Raw genomic sequence first — 25,776 nt, 5'->3', positions numbered from 1 at the left:
AATAATTCATAGTGGATACTGGATAATTCATAGTGGATACTGAATAATTCATAGTGGATACTGGATAATTCATAGTAGATATTGAATAATTCATAGTAGTTACTAAATAATTCATAGTGGATACTGAATAATTCATAGTAGGTATTGAATAATTCATAGTAGGTATTGAATAATTCATAGCGAATATTCAACAGTTCATAGTAAATACTGAATTCATAGTGGATACTGAATAATTCATAGTGGATACTAAATAAATCATAGTGGATACTGACAAAATCACAGTTGATATGGAATGATTTACAGTAGGTCCATGAATAAAATGAATTGTGAGTACTGAATAATTCATAGTAGGTACTAATTTGTAGTAAGTATTAAATAATTCATAGTGGATACTGAGTAATTCACAGAATACGGAATAATTGATAGTGGACACTGAATAGTTCCATATATAACTCTAGATCGTATCTAATGTTCAGGCGATTTGCTGGGATCATGTAGGACGTTTTTGTCTTGGTTGATCTTCATGAACATAATAAAGTTTTGGACATCAGCCGAGTCTCAGGTCCACATCCTCCAGTAGGAGAGAATGTAGTCTTAGTCACAGCAGTCTTAGAGGGTTCAGGAAAGCGCTGCAGCAGGAGTGTACCGGAGCCTGCACTGGCTCTTCCCCAAGCCCTGATAATCACAACTGAGAAGCTGCGCCTCCAGCAGGAAGGTGTATCTCTTAAAGGGAAAGTTCAGCCAAGAATGCTAATGTGGTTAAGAATGAATGGAAGCTGGCACGACACAAAAGCTATGCTAACTGCTGGGATTCATGCCCTGAAAGCTTCCATTGATTGTTGGCCAGGCTGCTGTTTTTGGCTGAATGATCCTTTTAACTCCTTAATTTCTAGATTCTGCCCCCAATTTAATTCCCCACTATTTCATAATAGATACTGAATAATTCATATTTGTTACAGAATAATTAATAGTATGTATTGAATAATTCATTGTGGATACTGAATTGTTCATTGTAGTTACTAATGAGTCATAATGCATGCTAAAAACATTGCAGATACTGAATAATTCATAATGGACACAGTATAATTCATAGTGGATACAAATTAATTCATAGTAGATACTGAATCATTTATTGCAGGTACTCAATAATTGATAGATGAAATTGAATAATTCATAGTGGGAACTGAATGATTTGTAGTAGATAAGGAATAATTCATAGTGGATAAATAGTAATGGGTATCATATTCGTACCATGACTATTACAAAGTGGATACTGAAACATTTATAGTAGACTCTGAATTTAAATAAGCATACTGAATAAGTCATTATAGTTACTAAATAATTCATAGTAATTACTGAATACCTAGTAGTGCACCATAATTCATAGTGGACACTGGATAATTCATAGTGGATACTGGATAATTCATAGTAGTTACTGAATACGTCATAGTAGTTACTAAATACTTCATAGTAGTTACTGAGTACCTAATAATGCACCATAATATATAGCGGATACTGGATAATTCATAGTGGATACTGAATACTTCATAGTAGTTACTAAATACTTCATAGTAGTTACTTAATAATTCATAGTAATTACTGAATGATTCATAGTAGTTACTGAGTACCTAATAATGCACCATAATATATAGCGGATACTGGATAATTCATAGTGGATACTGAATACTTCATAGTAGTTACTAAATACTTCATAGTAGTTACTACATACTTCATAGTAGTTAATAAATACTTCAAAGTAGTTACTAATGCACCATAATATATAGCGGATACTGGATAATTCATAGTGGATACTGAATACTTCATAGTAGTTACTAAATACTTCATAGTAGTTAATAAATACTTCAAAGTAGTTACTAAATACTTTATAGTAGTTAATAAATACTTCAAAGTAGTTACTAAATACGTCATAGTAGTTACTAAATACTTCATAGTAGTTACTAAATACTTCATAGTAATTACTAAATAATACATAGTAATTACTGAATAATTCATAGTAGTTACTGAGTACCTAATAATGCACCATAATATATAGCGGATACTGGATAATTCATAGTGGATACTGAATACTTCATAGTAGTTAATAAATACTTCAAAGTAGTTACTAAATACTTCATAGTAGTTAATAAATACTTCAAAGTAGTTAATAAATACTTCAAAGTAGTTACTAAATACTTCATAGTAGTTACTAAATACTTCATAGTAATTACTAAATAATACATAGTAGATACTAAATAATTCATAGTAGTTGCTGGATACTTCATAGTAATTACTCAGTAATTCATAGTAGTTACTGAATACTTCGTAGTGGATACTAAATACTTTATAGTGGACACTGAATAATTCATAGTAGATGTTTATTGGACGTATAGTGGATCCTTGCAGTTTAAGGGGTTAAACCGGGTCTTTTTACACTGTAATGACTGAGGTTCTGGAACGGGCTCATTGTAAATAAAAACCATGAGACCGTGGTTAAGTGGGTGAACTCTCCCCTCACAGGCAAATCGCTTGCTTTGCCCGCGTTGTCTCCAGGCGCCGTGTTCAAAGATCATCTGCATTAGCTTCAGGTTACGCTTTAGCATTCACTTTTATACATTTTGTTGCATTTATAATAAATGAGTTTACCCTGTATGGCATATCCAGTAATTAGAGCGAACGCTGCGCTCCACCTCCCCCCCACTCCCCGGGCCCCGTACGTCCTCTCCTCTCTCCCCAAGAGAAACCAGCACACCTCCACATTTAAGCAGGTCACAGAGGTGGAGATGGGGGGAGCAGGAGAGATCTAATGGAGCTGGAGTTCACTGAAGAGAAACTCGACGGGAAAAGCAGTTTAAATAAAGCCAAAGCTGCGAGAAGGTCACTGCAGGTCACCTCCTCCAGAGTCTGATGAGTTACTGATGCATGGAGAGAATTCAGGGAGCAGCCAGGAGAAGGTGTGGAGTCTTTAGCTTTGCAGCTTCAGAAAGCCCTACCTGACTGGACGCACATCAGTAGTAGACACAAAATCATTTGAAATAGAGACTGAATCATTTGTAGTAGACACTGAATCATTTGCAGTAGACACTAAATCATTTGTAGTAGAGAATGAATCATTTGTAATAGACACTGAATCATTTGTAGTAGACAATAAATCATTTGCAGTAGAGACTGAATCATTTGTAGTAGAGACTGAATCATTTATAGTGGAAACTGAATCATTTGTAGTAGAAACTGAATCATTTGTAGTAGACACTAAATCATTTATATAAAATAAATGAATATTTCAGTATTGTAGATACTGATTGATTCATAGTATATACTGAATCATACTATGATTAGTATATACTGAATCATTTGTAGTGGACACTAAATCATTTGTATGAAACACTGAATCATTTGTATGAAACACTGAATCATTTGTATGAAATACAGTATTGTAGATACTGAATGATTCATAGTATATACTGAATCATACTATGACTAGTATATACTGAATCATTTGTAGTGGACACTAAATCATTTGTATGAAACACTGAATCATTTGTATGAAATACTGAATAATTTGTATGAAATAACTGAATATTTCAGTATTGTAGATACTGAATGATTCATAGTATATATTGAATCATACTATGACTAGTACATACCGAATCATATTGTAGTAGACACGGAATCATTTGTATGAAATACTGAATAATTCATAGTAGAGACTGAATCATTTGTAGTAGACACTGAACCATTTGTAGTAGACACTGAACCATTTGTATAAAATAGCAGAATATTTCAGTGTAGATACTGAATGATTCATAGTATATACTGAATCATTTGTATGAAATACTAAATGGTTTATAGCAGATACTTAATAAATTGTAGTAGACACTGAACCATTTGTATAAAATAACTGAATATTTCAGATATATATTCAGATACTGAATAATTTGTAGTAGACATTGAATAATTCATAGTGGAAACTGAATAATTCTGTCGTTCTCACTTCTCAACTCTTCTCTGTCTCTCGTTCACAGATACTTCAGTAACATCACCTTGGGTGGGAGGGACTACTCCTTCAATAACGACGGCTACCTGGCCAACCCCTTTCTGGACGTGATCTCCTACACTCCCGGGAGTGGCTGGGAAGACGTAAGGAATAATATGATTCTGGTTTTTGGCTTCTGCTCTCGAATCATCGTCACTCTGGTAGCATCATGTGATAGGAGGAGTCGAATGAGGTGGAAACTGGCACTTAAAACTAAATTAAAAATAAAAAAGTGATTCCTAAAAGCTACAGATCAGCAACAATGTGACGACTAAACAGTTCTCAGACTCAGTCCAGCAGACATTTGCTGATCTGACACGTGCTTCTATAGTTTACAACAGAAGATGCGAGGCTAACGTTGCTAACAAACACTGGACTTGGACTGTCACCAATCTCATAATCTCCATAAACACGGCTGACGGTCTGACCGGCTGACAGACTGACATGTTTTGGCCTTGTTTTACAGGCAGATGAGATTGGTGACAGTCTGAGTCCAGTGTTTGTTAGCACTGTTAGCCTAGCATGTCCTGTTGTGAACCGAAGGAGCACACAACGATCCCGAACATGTGTTGACTGATTCCTTTGGTCCTCTAGCTGTCTACACCACTAGCTTACGGTAGGAGACAGTAGGAAACAGTAGGCTAACGTTGCTAAGAAACACTGGATTTAGACTCTCACCAATCTCATCACCATAAAACACTCTCACAATCTTCAGGTATTTGCTTTAAGAAGCTGCGCATTGAATAATAATAATAATAATAATAATAATAAAACAACGAATATTGAAGATTTCAACTAAAACCGGAACTGTTTAATCTTCTAAACCACATTCATTTACCAGCCAGTGAAGATCTGAAGGAGCTCTGAGAGACACGGTGAAATGCTAACGTTTTTGGGCTGGTTTTACAAGGAGATGAGATTGGTGACAGTCCAAGTCCAGTGTTTGTTAGCAACGTTAGCCTAGCATGTCCCGTTTTGTACCAAAGTAGCACACGTCAGACACCGAACATGTGTTAACTGACTGACTGAATCTGGGGTCGGAGATCAATCATCATCATTTGATTTTTCACCCGAATCTTCCTCTAAGTTCCTTTAATAATAGAAACTACGTAACGATTGTTTGCGAAAATTCTGCATTTTTGTCGCTTTTCCCTTTTAGTCAGAGTCTAAGTCTGCAGTCAACTCCGCACCGTCAGGCCGCGATAAATATTAGTAATGTGCTTGTTTTCGCGATTTCGCAGCTGGATTTGCGTGAGGATCTAATCTTGGTGTGAAATACAGCGTTTTATTTACTCCCCCAGCTTTTAGAGCCGTCTTTCCGTGCAACTGCGGGACAGCAGGAATGATCTACAGCAGGACTCCGCGCTAATTTGGAAAACCATTCCCCGCCGGAGAACCCCATTACAATTAACTGAGAACAATGCATCACGTCCAGTGCGAATGCTGACTGTGCGCGCCCGCGATAGAGGTGTAACGATACGTCAATACGTATCAATCAGCCCTGAATCCGAGCGTATCGATGCACAGCGAGTCGCAGCAGTTCATTTAAACAGGAGGAAAAAAGGAGAAGAGCTTAATCTTCTGGAACAGCAGCCAGGTCCCGCTGTCTCTGAGGAGAACGTCCAGTTTCTGACCGCTGAGCCTGGACTCATGGCTGGAGTTTTCAGAGTGGATTAGCTCCTGGCTACCATGTTCCCAAGGAAAATAGCCTATGCTAAACCAGCAGAACCAGCAGATGTGCGGAATTCATACTGGCGGAATTCAAAAAAAGGCTGACCAGTATATCTTGACCAGTGTAGGGTATGTTTTTGTTTGAGGGTTTAGCTGGTCTGTCAGCCTGGATGACCAGCATGACCAGCAAGACCACCCTAGTCAACCAACATGACCAAGCCTGGCCAAAATCAGATGTAACGTTAATTACACTAAGCTGGTCAAAAGCTGGTTGACCAGTTAGCTGACCAGTATAGGGTCCAGTATAGTAGATCAGCTTAGACCATCTGAAACCAGCTACCCGCGGATTTTTCAGCAGGGCTTTATCACATTCTTGTTAGCATGTTTACTGTGGTTAGCATGTTAGCTTAGTGGGAACACATGAGTTCGGCATTAGTATGTCGGTTTGTAGTGTTTGGAGTTTGCGGTTAGCTTGTTAGCTTGTAGTTAGCGTGTTAGTTTAGCGGTCACTCATCAGTTTGTGGTAAGAATGCTAGTCTGTTGTGCTACTTAGTGTGAAAGTTTGTAGTTAGCGTGTTGTTAGCGTGGCGTTTAGCTCGCGGTTAGCCTCTCTGTCAGTCAGGGGACGTAGATGGAGGCAGTTAATCAGTTCGGTGCTGCGTCGTCAAACTGAAATAATATTTCCTGTAGTTTTTTTTGTTCTGTCACACAGCACATTTATTTTGATCTGAATTTAATTTCTTGCGTAATTAAGCACAGTTTGTGTTCGGCTAAGAAAACAGCCTGAATGGATCAGGCTAAACTCTCCTGTGTTGTTCTGAAGCCTCTGCAAAACAGAAAATAGAAATATTCTCACATTAATACCAACAAACCCTGGAAAAGATTAACAGCAATTTCCACAAGATTCTGATTAGAATCTTACAGTAAAATCTTAAAGGACAATTAGTACTTTACTACAGGATACTGTGATAGTACTGATGATAGGACTACTTACATATATATATATTCTTTACTTAAAAAAGGTGTTTTATATATATATATATATATATATATATATATATATATATATATATATATATGTCTACACACAGTCATATCAGAACATTATGACCACCTACCTAATAGTGAGCATAACCACCCTTGGCTTGAAAGAGGCAACTGCTCCACTGGTCCCCTTCCATCAATTCATCCTATATCAATGTAGTCCCACCCATTCAGCCTACAGCAGTTTAGCCCCACTGTTTCACCCTACAGCAGTTTAGCTCCACCCATTCAGCCTACAGCAGTTTAGCCCCACTGTTTCACCCTACAGCAGTTTAGCTCCACCCATTCACCCTACAGCAGTTTAGCCCCACCGTTTCACCCTACAGCAGTTTAGCCCCACCCATTCACCCTACAGCAGTTTAGCCCCACCGTTTCACCCTACAGCAGTTTAGCCCCAGCCATTCACCCTACAGCAGTTTAGCCCCACCGTTTCACCCTACAGCAGTTTAGCCCCACCGTTTCACCCTACAGCAGTTTAGCCCCACCGTTTCACCCTACAGCAGTTTAGCCCCAGCCATTCACCCTACAGCAGTTTAGCCCCACCGTTTCACCCTACAACAGTTTAGCCCCACCCATTCACCCTACAGCAGTTTAGCCCCAGCCATTTGTCCTACAGCAATTTAGCTTCACCCATTCAGCCTATAGCAGTTCAGCCCCACTGTTTTTCCAGGAGAGCTCAGTTTAGACCCACCTATTCTGCCTACAGCAGTTCAGTCCCACCCATTCACCCTACAGCAGTTCAGCCCCACTGTTTTTCCCGGAGAGCTCCACCCATTTGACCTACAGCTGTTCAGCTCCACTCATTCACCCTACAGCAGTTTAGACCCACCTATTCTGCCTACAGCAGTTCAGCTCCACCCGTTCACCCTACAGCAGTTTAGACCAACCTATTCGGCCTACAGCAGTTCATCTCCACCCATTCGGTCTACAGCAGTTTAGATTTCTCTTGCATTTGCATATTTTTCTTTTGCATTCTTTACTTAAAAATGTATTATATATATATATATGTCAGTCATGTCACAACATTACACAGTCATATCAGAACATTATGACCACCTACCTAAATGTGAGCATAACCACCCTTGGCTGGAAAGAAGTAACTGCTCCACTGGTCCCCTTCTTGCTACACCTTCACTACTGCAGCTCTACAACATCCCACAATGTTAGCAAAGGTGCTTCCACTGTCCGTCGCCCACTGTCACAATCACAGCAGAACATTACGACCCCCCCCTGGTTTAATCTGGAGTGAGCTCGGCCCGGGAAGTCACAGATGCTAGGTGACAGTTTGCTGCACGTATAATTAAGCGAGCACACCAGTCAGCTGTTGCAGAGTGCAGAACCGTCGCCACGGGCAGAGGACGCGATTTGACTGACCAGTTATCAGGCATCTCATTAAGCGCTAACATTGAGCGCCTCCCAGCGTCATAATGAGTGGACCAATGAGTTAACCTCTCTAATGAAGGCCTTCCAGCACCCTAATACAGTCCATGCTACAACGTCTGGCTAGTGTCATCCGAGCCCCTCCCAGTGTTGGGTAGGTGGGCATAATATTCATAACATGACTGTGTATATATTTATATGTATATGATAATATTATTTTTAATATTAACCCCTCCCCTGCACTTCTTTAACGTACGCTGAACAGTAGTGGCGCTTTGGCCTTAAGCCTCGGCGCGCCGAATATAGCAGTCATCCGTCGCGTGTCAGGTGCCACCTGGGACGTAGCATCTCTCACCCCCTGCGGAGCACTACTGACGTGAGACAAAGGCAGTGATAATAACTGTATCCAGGGGAAAAAACGTCACTCAGTGCAGGAACATGAAACAGAATTATTAAGTTATACAGCGCGCCGCAACGCTTGACGGGCCGAGAGACGGAAATAAGCCGCGAACGCGCGCCATGCCTTTACCGTCCTGCCACCAAGATAAACAAATACAATATCCAAATATGGAATTTAATCCCGCTTGCTGAATAACTCCTGGCATCAACACAAATTTACATAGATGCATTTGAGAGATAGCGCCGGAGACAGAAGGTTGACGGAAAAGCTACGGCCAATTTGCACCGCGCCCCAGTTTACCGGCACGCCGCTTCACCGTTCAGCAGCAGAGCTCGGAAAATGGGAACTACGGCATCTCCTCGTGGTTATGATGTCGCAACCATGAGCACATTTCCGTGTGGGCGCTCCGATCCCTGCATCGGTTCAGGCCCATCCACCGGTTTAGCTCCATCCATTCAACCTGCAGGCAGGCGGGAGGGGATGCTGGGGCTGACTGAAGCCACCTTATGGTGGAGCGGAAAAGCGCAGCGGCACCAGCTGGCCTCAGGCATGCCGATAGGGTCGCAATGAAGCCCTGTCAGCTCAGCTTAGCCTCTCTCGTCTCTGGCCTCGGAATCCCTTCAGTCTACAGCAGTTTAGCTGTATGCTCGGCCTCCACCCAGTCAGCCTAGAGCAGTTTAACCCCGCCCATTTAACATACTGCAGATGCATTCGTTCAGTATACATGTGTTTAGCCCCACCCATTCAACCTACAGCAGATTAGCCCCTCCTCCCATACAGCCTGCAGCAGTTCCACACCACCTCTTCAGCCTACAGCATTTTGGCTCACCAATTCATCCTATATCAGTGTAGCCCCACCCATTCGGTCTACAGCAGTTTAGCTCCACCCATTCAGCCTACAGCAGTTCAGACCCACCCATTCACCCTACAGCAGTGTAGCCCAGCCATTAGGCTTACAACAGTTCAGACCCACCCATTCACCCTACAGCAGTTCAGCTCCACCCATTCACCCTACAGCAGTTCAGCCCCACCCATTCACCTTACAGCAGTTTAGCTCCACCCATTCAGCCTACAGCAGTTTAGCCCCACCCATTCGGTCTACAGCTGTGTAGCCCCACCCATTCAGCCTACAGCAGTGTAGCCCCACCCATTCTGTCTACAGCAGTGTAGCCCCAGCCATTAGGCTTACAGCAGTTCAGACCCACCCATTCAGCCTACAGCAGTTCAGCTCCACCCATTCAGCCTACAGCAGTTCAGCTCCACCCATTCACCCTACAGCAGTTCAGCTCCACCCATTCAGCCTACAGCAGTTTAGCTCCACCCATTCACCCTACAGCAGTTTAGCCCTCCCCGTCAGTCTATAGCAGTCCAGAGCTGACCAGAGCCCGATAATAAGCTCCACACAGGCTCCAGCCCCCTTCTGGTGGAGCGAAAGAGTGCAGCAGCACCAGCTGGCCTCAGGCATGCCGCGAGGTCGCACGTCCATCGCTCAGTGATGTTCATGAAGCCCTGTCAGCTCAGCTTAGCCTCTCTCGTCTCCAGCCTCGGATCTCATCACTGATACCAGCCATTAGCCGTCAGGCCGACTACAGTCCATCCGGAAAATCTCTCTCTCGCTTACTTTCCATCTTGCGCGCTCTCCCTGGCTCTCTCTCGCTCTGTGCCGTTCTCCTCCACCCACTTAAGGCTCATGTCTGGCTCTGATTTGAGGTATTTGTTACAGACTGGTTGGCAAAAAGAGCAATTTGGCCCTCCAGCCGGCAGCATGTCGCAGTCCTGAGATTGTCAAAGACAGCCTGAATATATCAGGCCCTGCAACAACACCGGGTGATGCAACAGCTGGCCGAGGGTTACGGGATGCTGCCCTGAGCTGGATTTCTTCCCTGCCTGGCCTGGAGAGCTGTTCTGCAAGGCCCTGCGGCGAGGGGCTCAGTGCTCTGGCACCTCCGCGGTGGTTCTAGCTCCCAGAATCTGTCTCCTTAATTCTCATAAACTGCTTAATGGACCGCCGTAATGTTGGTTCACGAGGACGAGCCGGACAGCCCCCCTCCCCCCCTCTCCGGGAAAAACAGTCCAGTTTCGGTCACGCCAGTTTAGCCCCGCCCATTTGGCCTACAGCAGTTTAGCTTTGCCCATTTTGGACACACCATGTTTAGCATACAGCCTACAGCAGTCTAGCACCGTCCAATTAGCCTACAGAAGTTTAGCTCCACCCTGTCAACCTACAAGACTTTACCCCCACCCACTCAATCTATAGCAGTTTAGTCCCGCCCATTCAGCATGTAGCAGCTTATACCCACCCTCTCAATCGAAAGCAGTTTGTCCCCACTCATTCAGCCTATAGCAGTTTAGCCCCACCTTTTCAGCCTACAGCAGTTTAGCCCCACCCTTTCACTCTACAGCAGTTTAGCCCCACCCTTTCAGCCTACAGCAGTTTAGCCCCACCCTTTTAGCCTACAGCAGTTTAGCCCCACGCTTTTAGCCTACAGCATTTTAGCCCCACCCATTCAGCCTACAGCAGTTTAGCCCCACCCATTCAGCCTACAGCAGTTTAGCCCCACCCATTCAGCCTACAGCAGTTTAGCCCCACCCTTTTAGCCTACAGCAGTTTAGCCCCACGCTTTCAGCCTACAGCAGTTTAGCCCCACCCATTCAGCCTACAGCAGTTTAGCCCCACCCTTTCAGCCTACAGCAGTTTAGCCCCACGCTTTTACCCTACAGCAGTTTAGCCCCACCCTTTCAGCCTACAGCAGTTTAGCCCCACCCATTCAGCCTACAGCAGTTTAGCCCCACCCTTTTACCCTACAGCAGTTTAGCCCCACCCTTTCAGCCTACAGCAGTTTAGCCCCACGCTTTTACCCTACAGCAGTTTAGCCCCACCCTTTCAGCCTACAGCAGTTTAGCCCCACCCATTCAGCCTACAGCAGTTTAGCCCCACCCTTTTACCCTACAGCAGTTTAGCCCCACCCTTTCAGCCTACAGCAGTTTAGCCCCACCCTTTCAGCCTCTGCTTTAATGCAGGACGTTCTGTGTGTGGGTTCTGTCTCTGCTCACCTCCAGAGCAGCAGATCAGGCCTGTGTGTGTTCAGCCTGTCGCGACGGTTTTGTAAGAGACCCTCTGTGTTAAGCGTGTCCTGTTTTATCCCTGCTGTTGCCGGTCCTCCGAGGGCTGTTCAGAGGGACGGGGGTGTCATGCCAGCGTGTTTGTGCCTCGCCCCGTGAAAGCATTAGCCCCCCGCCCCCCCAGGGATACGCCGTTTGATCAGCACCCGGCAGCCCCTAGCCTGCACTCCATTCCGAGCAGCTTCTGCCGGCCCACGCTCCGACACGGCCTGAAGTTAAAGCGCCTTCCCTGCCTCTGATATGGACCTGCTCGGAATTGGATGAGAGAGGGAGAGAGAGCTGTAGAATACACTGCAAAATGTTAAAGGATGTGACACCATGCATCCATGCAAGGTCTACCTACATAACATTAATATCCAGTATGAAGCTCTAATAACATTAATATCCAGTATGAAGTTCTAATAACATTAATATCCAGTATGAAGCTCTAATAACATTAATATCCAGTATGAAGCTCTAATAGCATTAATATCCAGTATGAAGTTCTAATAACATTAATATCCAGTATGAAGTTCTAATGGCACTAATATCCAGTATGAAGCTCTAAAACATTAATATCCAGTATGAAGCTCTAATAACATTAATATCCAGTATGAATTTCTAATAACATTATTATCCAGTATGAAGCTCTAATAACATTATTATCCAGTATGAAGATCTAATATCATTAATAGCAAGTATGAAGCTCTAATAACATTAATATGCAGTATGAAGCTCTAATATCATTAATATCCAGTATGAATTTCTAATAACATTAATATTCAGTATGAAGCTCTAATAACATTCATATCCAGTATGAAGTTCTAATAACATTAATATCCAGTATGAAGCTCTAATAACATTAATATCCAGTATGAAGCTTTAATAACATTAATATTCAGTATGAATTTCTAATAACATTAATATCCAGTATGAAGTTCTAATAACATTAATATCCAGTATGAAGTTCTAATAACATTAATATCCAGTATGAAGTTCTAATAGGGGCAAACAATCCTGGGTAGGTAGACCTTCAAATAAACTGGCATATGGGTCTGACTGTATATCGGTACAGTCATTATCCCTATGTAGGTCCCCTTTTAAGTCCCCTTCTAAAAAAGTCTTACCAGATTGGAACACCTCCTCCAGGCCCAGCCGAGCTGCTTTATCATATGTCTGGGTCTCCTCCCGCTCCGGATTCCTCAGATGCATCTGTCTGTCTGTCTGTCACAGCCGCAGACAGACTCGCTAAACTCAACATCCTGCAGCTCTCCTCGCCCGTTAGAGCTCTCCGCCTTCAGCAGAGCCGGGGAAGCTGATTCGGTGTTAACTGCTGGAGTGGGCAGGTGAACGATGGGACGAGCACGGGCAGTCGCAGTGACCCGGGGAGACAGGTTGATGACAGGAGGGCGCAGCGGAGATGTGAAGGTGACAGGCAGGCGGTCAGGTAAACAGACAGACAGGAGAGACACTTGCTGGGAGATGTTGATAAGTTCTGCACTGTGCCATAGAAATGACACGGGATGGACAAAAGTATTGGGACACCTGCTTACCCATTTATTTTGTTGGGAAATCAAAGGTATTGTAAGAGCTGATCCTGCTTTTGTTGGAGTAACTGTCTCTACTGTCCAGGGAAGGAGAAGACTTTCTACTAGATTCTGGAGGAGGAGCATTGCTGTGAGGATTTGATTGCGCTCAGCCACAAGAGCGTCAGTGAGGTTGGATGATTGATCACCTCAAAAGTATTGGATGGAGCTCCAGCCATGATTCCAGTGAACACAGATGGTCCAAGCTGGTTTTTGATGGTCAAGGTGGATGGTCAAGGACTTGGTCAAGCTGGTTAACCAGCATAGTCATGATGATTATACTAGTCATGCTGGTCAGTCACCTCGTTCATGCTCATTGTGCTGGTCAGCAAGCTTTGTAAACTAGTTGACCAGCTAAACCATCAAACTCAGATGAAAACAAACCCTATGATGGTCAAGAGATAAACTGGTCAACCAGCTAAACTGGACCCTTGCTGGTGTTTCCTGACCTATGGGTTCTCCAACATACTGGGTTCTCCATGAGGTTGCATACAACGATGCTGCTAAGGTGGTCAGTAACATCATGTAGGCTGATGTTATTGGCCTATCGGGGGGTGGGAGGGGGACCAATGCATGACCCCACCTGTCAGAAATGCCTTCCACTGAGGCTATAAGGCCGCAGAGTGGGCTTAAGTGGGCTAAGCAGCCCCTGTCTATAGGAAGCCGCATGCTGACTGCTACTATTTCCCTTTCAATTAGGTGATTCTGCTCCGCCATCCAAGCCTTAACCAGTCTTCCTGCTGCCTACAAATTACACACACACACACACACACACACACACACACACACACTTTCCCCCACACCGGCGCACCTGTGTACTGAGCACACGTCTCAGCTGTGAGGGATATGTAATACAGTGGAGAGGCTTTTCAGTGTCTGGGCTGCTGAATGGCTCCGTGGGGATTGAGCCGAGAGCTGCAGCTCTGCTGATAGCCGCGGCCAAATGTGTCGGGGCCTCAACCCAAGGCCAGGGAAGTCGGCCTGCACGGATACCCCCATTGTCCCCTAAAGAGATGCAGAATACGTGCCTCTCACGATGAACACCGGGGCCTTAGCGGTGGGAGAGTTTCAGTCATCGATACTGATGCCCAGTTGAACTGCAAGCCAGAAACACTGGATGATCCAGTATGAATAAATCCGGTATGAATACGAACAGTCTGACAGTAATAGTTGTGGAGTAAAAATGGTGTAATTTTCATCCAGCATGAATTTATCTAGTGCACATAGTTTTACAGTCCCAGAGCAGTAATGGTAGGGTAAATTTGATCCAGTATGAATCTGCAGTGTGTGTAGTGTTACAGCCTGAGAGTAATAATTGTGTTCTGATTTTTAATCCAGTATGAATCTACAGTGTGTGTAGTGTTACAGCCTGAAAATAATAATTGTGTCCTGATTTTTAATCCAGTATGAATCTACAGTGTGTGTTGTTTAGAGTAATAATGATGAAGTGAATTTGAGTCCGTCAGGAAAGTATGGAGATCCTTTAGTCCAGTATGAATCTGCAGTGTTTGTCTTACAGTCTGAGCGTAATAATGATGGAGAGATTTTGATCCAGTATGAATTTGCGGTGTGTTTTACAGTATGACCATAATAATTGTGTCCTTTTTTTGTGTCATTTTTAGTCCAGTATGAATCTGCAGTGTTTGTCTTACAGACTGAGAGTAATAATGATGGAGATGCTTTAATCCAGTATGAATCTGCAGTGTGTTTTACAGTCTGAGCGCAAGAATTGTGGAGTAATTTTAGTCCAGTATGAATCTGCAGTGTTTGTCTTACAGACTGAGAGTAATAATGATGGAGATGCTTTAATCCAGTATGAATCTGCAGTGTGTTTTACAGTCTGAGCATAAGAATTATGGAGTAATTTTAGTCCAGTATGAATCTGCAGTGTTTGTCTTACAGACTGAGAGTAATAATGATGGAGATGCTTTAATCCAGTATGAATCTGCAGTGTTTGTCTTACAGACTGAGAGTAATAATGATGGAGATGCTTTAATCCAGTATGAATCTGCAGTGTGTTTTACAGTCTGAGCGTAAGAATGGTGGAGTGATTTTAGTCCAGTATGAATCTGCAGTGTGCATAGTTTTACTGTCCCAGCATAAGAATTGTGGAGTAATTTTAGTCCAGTATGAATCGGCCTGTATTTGAATGGGTAACTGGTTGTTCGGCAGGTTAAATGGTTCTTCAGGTACGAGACGAACCTGGAGCAGCTGGTTCTTCTCTTAATAAAAAGGCTAAAAGCTGCTTCTTGCTCAGCGATTTCCTCCCACTCCTCCGAGGCTCTGAGCTGTCATTCCCACAAGCTTCTCCGCATTCATTCCCAAAACTCCGACTCCCTGCTGACAGCCAGTTTGACCCATTTTTTGGGCGGGTGTGATTTACGGAGGGACTGCACACCCTGATGCAAGGTGATACGCCGGCGTCGCTGATAAGACCCACCACTGCGGTGTCATCAGCAAATCTGAGCGCTATGACGGCTGCGGAGCCGGAGAGGCCCCGGAGTAATGAGCAAACACACACACACACACTCATAGCGCTCCGGCATTCACAGGCTTGACAGTTTGAAGGGCCCAGACATGCACGCAGCGCCTGCTGGTGTTATCTCATCGTGTTAGCCCACTCGTTACCTGGCTAATGGTTTTCATGCCTAATCGGTGGAGCTGACATTTTAAGGCAGTCGTCTTGTGAGAGTCTCATTTCTTCAGCGCTTTGCTTCTCGGCCTGAAAACGAGAGCTGTTACAAGGAATCTATGAAATACAGAATCTGCGAAATACGTAATCTGTAAAATACGTAATCTACGAAATTAGTAATCTGCGAAATACGTAATCTGCAAAATACAGAATCTGCGAAATACGGAATCTACTAAATACGAAATCTGTGAAATCTATGAAATATGGAATCTGCAAAATACATAATCTACGTAATACGTAATCTGCGAAATACGGAATCTGCGAAATAAGGAATCTGGGAAATACAGAATCTGCAAAATGTACGAAATATGAATCTGCGAAATACAGAATCTACGTAATACAGAATCTGCAAAATACGTAATCTGCTAAATATGGAATCTGCGAAATACAGAATCTATGAAATATGGAATCTATGAAATACGGAATCTGCAAAATAAGGAACTACGAGACGTTGATTCACACATTTTATCAACCTGATTTGTCACCATGACGAGTTGAGCTTTAATTGACCCCCTGAATTCTGTCAGGTCAGGTCAGGTCAACTGGTCATCCAAGCAAAAACATCCCCTAGTAGTAGTTGACCAGCTTAGCTGTTGACCAGCATAGGTTATCTGTTGTCTGTTGAGGTGGATGGACTAGCTGATCTAGCAGCATGACACAAACTTGACCAAGCCGTCGTCATGCTGTTCATACTGGTTGACTAGTTAGGTCAAGCTGGTCATATTAGTGTGGTCAGGCTGGTCATGCTGGTCAACCACCTTGGACATGCTCATGGACCAGATTTCTCATGATGGTCCTTTGCGGGTTGACCAGTGTGCTCATGCTGGTTGTGGTGGTCAACCACCTTCGTCATGCTGGTCAGCCACCTTGGTCGATCATGTTAATGGACCAGATTTGTCATGCAGGTTATGCTGGTCGACCAGGTTGGTTATGCTGATCATGGTGGTCAACCACCTTGGTCAGTCAAATTCATGAACCAGATTTGTTATGCAGGTTATGCTGCTCATGGTGACCAACAAGTGTGGTGACCATGCTGGTCAGCCAACTTGGTCAGGATAGGCATGCTGGTCAATTACCTTGATCTATCATGTTAATGGACCAGATTTGTCATGCAGGTTATACTCGTTGACTAGCGTGGTCAGGTCGGTCATGCTGGTAAACCAGCTAAACCATCAAACTCAACAGGCCAGAAACATCAGGCAGGTCTGCAGTGGTCATGTACCTACCCAAATCGACGGAGGCGCTGTCTTACGGGGAGCTCATGCTTCGATGGCCTACACAATATTGTGCGGGTGGTTTTAATGTTATGGCTGATCGGTGTATAGGTGGGTAGAGTACCAGGGCAGATATAGGATACGGCCTCTTTAAAGAAGCTGTCAGCTGAACCTCTTTGATGGTGTTTTTCCCATCTAGGATGTGTACGTCCTAATTCGGTGGTCCACTTCTGCTGATGAAAGATTTCTGGTTGTCTTAGATGTAAATTTGCTTTCAGGATGGGCTCCTCGGCGAGATTTGTGGTTTTTCGGGGAACAGCCATTCAGAGGCCCTTAAATAAAGCTAATTAGTTCTGCAGGGAGATCTCGCAGGCCCTTATAGCTCTGTATGGAGAAATGACAGAACATCCGTCCAGCTGTTTATTATGCAAACACAAAAGGCTAATTACTATCTAATTATGAAGTGAGTGAAATATATCTAGGCCTTAATGGACGTCTCTCGGGACGGCTCAGTCGGCGCAGGCGCTTTTCAGGCCCGTTTTTTTTTTTTTTCCCCAATGCTGGGCTATGTGCAGACTGTGGGTCCTCACTTTGTCTGCGCAGGCCTTGGAGACTCGACTGCGGACCGGGGAACGAATAAATCAAGCTTAAAGGTGAGCGGTTACATATACAAACGAGCGGCGCTGTAATCCGGACCGGCAAAACACGCCGGAGATGAATCGGGAGCTTTCTTTACCGTCCGCTCGAGCAAATGAGCTGGCCGTAATAGCGCTCTTAGTAAATCAAGCCCTGGAGTGTCTGCGTGACCTTTTCCTCCATGGGCCGGCACTTAGCGAAAAGAGTCCCCCGTCCTCTCCGCAGGCTGCCTCCTCGGGAAAAAAGGGCCCTGATAAAAGCCCAACTGTAGAGCCTGTAGAGGAGAAGCCATTTGTTCTGGATTGGCTCCACTCACTCTACAGGACCACCAACGCTGACCACACTCCTGCCTCGGTGCCCCCCCCCCCCCCCAGACCATATTATATTATTATATATTATATTATATTATAACCATATTATAAAGAGTCTCTGAAGATCGGGTGGGTAAAGTAGCCGAAGGAAGCTTTGCAAGGCTAAACACATCTCAGCTACCTCAGGAGTAAAAAGAAGCAAGGCTAAAAAGGCTAAAAGCTAATGCTAGCCGACTGGAGGAAGCACTGCTCCACGCAAAGGTGCAATTGGGGAAGCCAGTAAAGCGAGCAAGCACCGGTACTAGGCTAAAAGCTAACCCTAGCAGACCCCATTATAATCTGTTCGGCTAGCTAATAGCATGTCATGCTAAGGGGACATCAAAAGGACTAAGAGAGGACACCAGCACTAGCGGTCATACTTGGGAATAGTTACAATAGGTACAAAGCCAGTAAAGCGAGCAAGCATCGGTACTAGGCTAAAAGCTAACCCTAGCAGACCCTATTGTAATCTGTTCGGCTAGCTAATAGCATGTCATGCTAAGGGGACACCAAAAGGACTAAGAGAGGACACCAGCACTAGCGGTCATACTTGGGAATAGTTACAATAGGTACAAAGCCAGTAAAGTAGACGAGCATCGGTACTAGGCTAAAAGCTAACCCTAGCAGACCCCATTATAATCTGTTCGGCTAGCTAATAGCATGTCATGCTGAGAGGACACCAAAAGGACTAAGAGAGGACACCAGCACTAGCGGTCATACTTGGGAATACTTACAATAGGTACAAAGCCAGTAAAGCAGGCGAGCATCGGTACTAGGCTAAAAGCTAACCCTAGCAGACCCTATTGTAATCTGTTCGGCTGGCTAATAGGACAGTAATACTACCAGTAAGACTGAGAAATAATTAAAAAATAATTATTAAAATAGGCAAAGTAAGTGGACATCCCTGCTAGGCTAAAAGCTAACCCTAGAAGCCCCTACTACAATCTCTTCAGCTGACTTACCACACATTGTAGCAGCTGGACACCAAAAGGACCCAGTAGGACAGCAAGACCGTCCAGAGAGACTTGAGAGTAATTACAAAAGTCAGTGAAGTAAGTGGACAACTGTGCTAGGCTAAAAGCTAACACTAGCAGACCCCACTATAATGTCTTCAACTAGCTAGCTAGCTACACACTGTCCTGACTGGACACCAAAAGGACCACAGCACTATCTAGAACTCGGGAAAACTACAAACAGCGATGGCAGTGTGCTTGTTACAGTGCTAAAAACAAAGCTATGCTATGCTACGTGGCTCCTGCATGCTACAAGTCGCGGTTTTGATTTTTTTCCTCAAGAAAAGTCCGATTTCTAAACAATTCTGAGGTAAAATAACTACTTAAGTGCTGGATAAATGCATTCGATGGCATCTTTACAGCAGCTAATCAGGACAACTGTGTCGCTAACACTGTGTGGCGGCTGTTTTGGCTCGCTAGCTAACAAGCTAACTGCAAACTCAGCAGCTTTTCAACTTTTCCACACCGTCTGAAGTCACAGTTTAGCAGTCCTGAAGTAATTAACGACACAAAGTCAGTAGAAGACGAGAAAGCTCCACTTGTGTTGTCTGGCTAATCGCTCTCCTCTCCTCATCAGCTCTGTTTCAGCTGCTCGGCTCCTGACCCACAGCTTCGCTAGCGTTGCAGCTAAACCGGAAGCCAGACACTTTGCTTAGAACTTTCCTAGAACAGATTAAAGAACGAAAAGCTGACAGTTACTAAAATAGGACAAAGTAGACGGGGCCGATCTGCGGATATGGGTGGGAAATGATGCTAAGCTAACAAACCCATAGGCATTAATAGCTCTGCAGTTATCGAGGCAGCAGAGCGTTGGAGACCTTTCTGCACTATGCTCTGAGCAGGGGTCAGCACTCGGCGCTGACCCCTTTAGGATCACACATTCTTTGACTAATTTGCATGGCTAGGTGTATGGTTGTATACACCTGAGGCTGGCAGTGCGACTAAATTAAATGATTAAGAGCTGTGTCCCAATACTTTTGTCCAAATAGTGTATAAGGAACCAGAACGTAGCTGTTCTACCATTTATTTTTTTTGTATAAGAGTGGCCCAGCTGTCTAAGTGCTGGCTCAGTCACCAGGAGGGATCGATCCAGCCATGTCCAGGCTGTCTCTGGGTGGGTAGGATGGCCCTCCCTCTCCCCCATCGTTTAAGCGTGGGCAATACCAACTATTAAATGAACAGCCTTCACCTTCCCAGAGTTGCTAGCATCATGTGATGCTAATTTCTATTCCTTATCCTTACCCTATTCCCTGTGTGTGTTTGTGTGTGGTCTCAGGTAGGATGGTGGGAGAACGGAGTGCTTCGTCTGCGATACCCCGCCTGGTCCCGCTACGGTCCTTTCCTGCAGCCGCCCGACGACGCTCAGCACCTGAGGGTGGTCACCCTAGAGGAGCGTCCCTTCGTCATCGTGGAGCTTGCCGATCCTGCCTCCGGGACCTGCATCAGGGATTCCGTGCCCTGCCGACGCCCCCTCAATGCCACGTCAGTAGCATTCCCGCTGTTATCCATCACCATCACTAAGCTTCACTAAGCTAACCTAACCGTTCCCACCGTTAACTACATGATCATCAGCGTAGACTCTAGGATGAGTGGGATGAGTTGGAGGGATGAAGCTCTACTAAACACCTTTGGGATGAGTTGACGTGATAAAGCTCCATTCAACTCCTTTGGGTTGATGGTGAAGCTTGAGTGAACTCTTTTTGGGATGGGTTAGAATGAGGAAGCTGTATTAAATTAATTTGGGATGAGTTTGATGATGAGTGGGATTGATGAACCTTGATCAACCTCCCTTGGGAGTGATGAACCACTGAACTACTTTGGCATGTATTGAGCCCGTTGAGCTACTTTGGGCCGATCTGAAGTAATGACACTTGATGCAACTTTTTTAGGGATGAGTTGGAGTGAAGGTCCATTGAACATCTTTGGGATAAGTTGAAGTGATGAAGCTCTATTAGACTCTTTTAAGGGTGGGTTTAAGTGATGAAGTCCCATTGAGCTCCCTTGGATAAAGCTCAATTTAACTCCTTTGGGATTCATTTTTTGAATTGGAGTGATAAAGCTTGATCAGACTCCTTTGGGATAAGTTGAAGTTATGAAGCCCCACTGAGGTACTTCGGGATTAGCTGGAGTGAAGCCACATAGACCTACAGTACTTTGGGATGAGTTGAACTAATGATGCTTCATTCAACTCCTTGGGGGATGAGTTGGAGTGAAGCTCTATTGAACATTTTTGGGATGAGTCAGAGTGATGACGTTCTATTAAACTCTTTTAGGCTGAGTTTAAGGGATGAGACCCCACTAAAGTACATTGGGAGGTCTGCTGGGGTAAAGCACCATTGAACTACAGTACTTTGGGATGAGCTGGAATCATGACACTTCATTCAACTTCTTTGGGGATGAGTTGGAGTGATGAAGCTTGATTGAATATCTGAGGAATGAGTTGGAGTGAAGCTCCACTAACCATCTTTGGGATAAGTTGGAGCGCTAAAGCTCAATTTAAGTCTTTTGGGGTGCATTTTGGGATGAGTGGGAGGGATTAAGCTTGATCAGACTTCTTTAGGGATAAGTTGGAGTTATGAAGCTCCACTGAACTACCTTGGGATTAGCTGGAGTGAAGTCTCATTGAACTACAGTACTTTGGGATGAGCTGAAATAATGATGTTTCATTCAACTCCTTTGGGGATGAGTTGGAGTGATGAAGCTTGATTGAATATCTTAGGGATTAGTTGGAGTGAAGCTCCACTGACCATCTTTGGGATAAGTTGGAGTTTGAAGCTCCACTGAACTACCTTGGGATTAGCTGGAGTGAACCCACCGTTGAACTACAGTACTTTGGGATGAGCTGGAATCATGACACTTCATTCAGCTTCTTTGGGGATGAGTTGGAGTTATGAAGCTTGGTTGAATAATGTAGGGATGAGTTGGAGTGATAAAGCTCTATAAAATCTTTGTTGGGATGAGTTGCAGTGTTGAGGCTCTATTAAACTCTTTTTAGGGTGGGTTTAATGAATGGAGCCACACTGAGCTCCTTTGGGAAACATTGGAGCGATAAAGCTCCTTCGGGATGAGTTTTAGGAGGAGTCTGAAGTGATGACCCTTGATTTTTAGGCTTCTTAGGATGGGTTTAAGTAACGAAGCCTTCACAGCAATGTCCCAACATCTTTTGTAAAGCCTGGCCGGGAGAGTCGAGGCCGTTTTCTGCCCAAACTCCATATTAATACCCTTGATGTCGGGATACCTTTAAACGTACAGAGCTTTCCTACGAGGTTAAGCTGAGGGACCCGGAGCTTTTTCCTCTCATCCGCAATCTCAGGCCGGAGCTGGAGGACGATCTCTGTTCTAACAGCATTTGTCACATTCTTTCATTTCCCCTCCGTTCTGTTTCTCACTGTCTGTGCCAGGTTAGGCCCAGGCGGGGCTGCGGGGGTCCGGGGGCTACGTTCGCCGCTGCTGTTTTTCCATCGATCTGTCACTCTCGCTCCCTCGTTCTCCTCCTCGTTTTTATTTTTATGCCTTTTGGCCATCTCTACCCACACTCCCTCATCGTGTAGCCTGTCAATCTGCTCGAGCGCTGGAGGTATTAATGTGTCTCATATGGATACAGCCTTACTGCGCTCATACCGGCCCTGCGTTTGTGTGCACTTGTGTGTGTGTGTGTGTGTGTGTGTGTGCTCATGAGCTAGCAAAGCGGCTCTCGCTACTGTTTCATTACACTCTGCTGAAGGTTCGCTAAAGCAGAGTGCGATGCTTAGGCGTGCTTTCTGCTTCTCGCTTTCCTTCTCCATCTCATTATTCTCTCCTTTTACCTTCCTCCCACTCTGTCAGACTGATTAGACTGGAACTCTCTCTCTCACTCACTCACTCACCCTCTCTCTATATCTCTCGCCCTCGCGCCATGTCTCTTTCTTCATTTTTCTTTCTTCCCCTTCCCCTGGTCCTTGGAAGTAATTATTAAAATCATACATTTTTGTCAGCTGTGCAGTAAAGTTAAGTGAAAACCCGTTCCTTCGCTCCTTCTAGGAACGGGACATTACCCGAGCTCCAACCAGTCCATGTTGTGACAGTTCAGAGAACCGTGTCTGATCAGCGTCTTTTCAGATGTTTTCAGACTGTCCCTCTTTCTAGTAATCAGTCGCCAAGTAGCCCAAGAGTTCCCAAGGTCACGGTCCAAAGTGACTCACGGTTCATTTATTGGGTGTACACCACCTTGTAGGACGTGTCCTCAGACCACAGCATGAGGCTCCAAACATCAGACTAAACAGTTCCAGGCGTCCAGTAAAGTCACGTCTCAGCTAGTCGCTCCTTCTAGGAATCGGACAGCTGCGAAGATCACGGCCTAAAGTGACCATCATTCATTTATTGATTTTGAGGAATCCCTGGCAGGATGTCAGCATTCACAGATGACCTCATCGTGTCCTACATTAAAACTGTGTTTATTGGGCCTATACGGTATAGGGTGTACACCACCTTGTAGGACGTGTCCTCAGACCACAGCATGAGGCTTCAAACATCAGACTAAACAGTTCCAGGCGTCCAGTAAAGTCACGTCTCAGCTAGTCGCTCCTTCTAGGAATCGTACAGTTTAGAAGGTCACGGCCTAAAGTGACTGGTTTAAAAATCCATCATTCGTTTATTGATTTCGAGGAATCCCTGGCAGGACATCAGCATTCCCACAGATGACCTCATGGTGTCCCACATTAATCCTATGTTATTTGGGCCTAACAGATCAGGTTATAACAGGGCTGTCGTTGAGCTGAAGCCTGGTTGAAGCCACATTGGCAGATAGGTCTTCCTGCCTGGTCCCTCTGATTTCTTTCCTTGCCAGAAGAAGGTGCAGTTACCCTCCCTGCGGGGGCTCATTGAGAGACCAGCACCTTTGGTCCTGATGTTCCAGGATTGGCCTGGAGCAACTGGTGTAATGTTTGCCGTCGGCTTGTCGGGTCAAACCTTTAAGCTGGCAGAGGCAGGTGACCAGCGGGACACTACAACCTCTTTATTGGAGCCTGATGCAATTTCTGCACCAATCGGTGAGGCCTTGTAACAAGTCCAGGGCGAAAGCCTGGGTGGAAGGTGTGGAGATTGTAGACTGCCCTGTCATAGAGTCTCAGGCACCACCTCCAGGAGGGATCTTCAGCGTTGGCCACCACCAAATGGCAGTACGGCTGTTCACCCATTAGCTGGGGATCACCACAGGGTGCCGGAGAGGTACAAACTGTAGAAGTTGGGTCAAGTCTGGGCAATGGAATGAGGGCAATACCTGGACATCACTGATGATGTATTGGTCAGGGATTGTAATGGGAAGCCTTCATAGCATCCCAACCTTCTGTCTTACGTACTTTCTGATTGCAGGGCTCTCCAGGAAGGCGTGGCTCCAGTGAAACAGTGCTGCAAGGGCTTCTGCATCGACATCCTGAAGCGGCTGGCCAGGATCGTGGGCTTCACCTATGACCTCTACCTGGTGACCAACGGCAAGCACGGGAAGAAGATTGACGGCGTGTGGAACGGCATGGTGGGGGAGGTAACGTGACCGCGCTAACCTTTTTACAGGGCTGATTTTTTGTGATAAGGGGTTCCATGTAGTACCAAAAAGAAGGGTTCTAGGAACCCTTGTGGTGTGGTATATAGGGTCTTATAAAGAACCCTCTGCAAGAGGATGTTCTTGACTTGCTTTACTTGCTTGAAGAACTCTGGAGAGAGGGTCTAACCCCAGTACTACTGCTAACCTCAGTACTGCATTGCTAAGAGAGAACCACCAGTGGTTCCAGTTCCAGACTAGACGAGTACCGAAATAGGGTTCTTCAATTTTTGGGGATCTTTAAAAGGTCTTCCACCAACCCCTTTAACCTGGCCGAGATCCAATGAAGCACCCAAATGGTTCTTAGAGTTCTGAGAAACCTTGATCTTGGAAAATCGGGGAGTTTAGGAGGTTGAGGCTATGCAAATTTGACCGTCGAGAATTTCCGCAATCCTATTTGACGACTGATCGGAATTATCTATCTCCTCGAAATCAGGATCAGTCGCCACAGCTTTGCTCGGATTCCTCCCGATGCCCGTCCTTCCCGACTCTGCTGATGAGAGGGAGCTTGTAATAGGCTGCGCTGCTCACTCAGCGATATCTGTGGCAAGGCTGCGCTCCTGCATGTGTGAATAAAGGCATTAGGCAGAAGGCAGCGTACTGATTAAAGCCAGGCGGCAGATCCCTTCGGTATTAGTACTCCTGGTGATCAAACAGTGGGGATTATGGGATGGAGGAGGACCTGATGCTGGATCTTTTAGTGCAGGGCTGCAGAGTAGGAAGCATCTGGATGTTAAGAGTGTGGGTAAGCCTGTGAATGCACTGTATAAATATATACACTGTATTATTCATCTCTCATTTACATTACATTTACATTTACGGCATTTAGCAGACGCTCTTATCTTATCTCTCACGGTGATGTCTTACAATTTAGCAACTTTACGGGAGAAGGGAAAAAACTTCGTAACTTTCAATAAAAGTCAATGTAAAAAGATTCTATTGCAAGTAATTTTGGAGCGTTTCTATTGGTCCACTCATCACGAAATTTGGGCACAATGTCGGGAACACCTGCCACATTCACATTATGTCAAAAAGTGAAAATCGGCCAAAATTGTCTGATCCATTTTTGGCTGCAGTCAA

The 25,776-nt window shown here is 44.8% G+C and overlaps 1 protein-coding gene across 3 annotated transcripts in view; it reads left to right on the top strand.

Moving 5' to 3' along the window:
- grin2db (glutamate receptor, ionotropic, N-methyl D-aspartate 2D, b) overlaps window positions 1–25,776 on the top strand; it is a 91,358-nt gene that overhangs the window by 31,204 nt on the left and 34,378 nt on the right. For all 3 annotated transcript variants that reach the window (XR_011979744.1, XR_011979745.1, XM_072680607.1), the window contains exons 6-8: window positions 4,023–4,137; window positions 20,398–20,603; window positions 24,471–24,639. Coding sequence is in view for 1 of the 3 variants with exons in the window: in XM_072680607.1 (XP_072536708.1) it covers window positions 4,023–4,137; window positions 20,398–20,603; window positions 24,471–24,639 (490 nt within the window). In the remaining 2 variants the exon portion in view is untranslated. The remainder of the gene's footprint in view (window positions 1–4,022; window positions 4,138–20,397; window positions 20,604–24,470; window positions 24,640–25,776) is intronic.

This window comes from Salminus brasiliensis, chromosome 5 (genome assembly GCF_030463535.1).
Source record: "Salminus brasiliensis chromosome 5, fSalBra1.hap2, whole genome shotgun sequence".
NCBI classification, from domain to species: Eukaryota; Metazoa; Chordata; class Actinopteri; order Characiformes; family Bryconidae; genus Salminus; species Salminus brasiliensis.
Note: the sequence above shows the minus strand (reverse complement) of the source record. Positions and strands in the feature narration are given on the sequence as shown.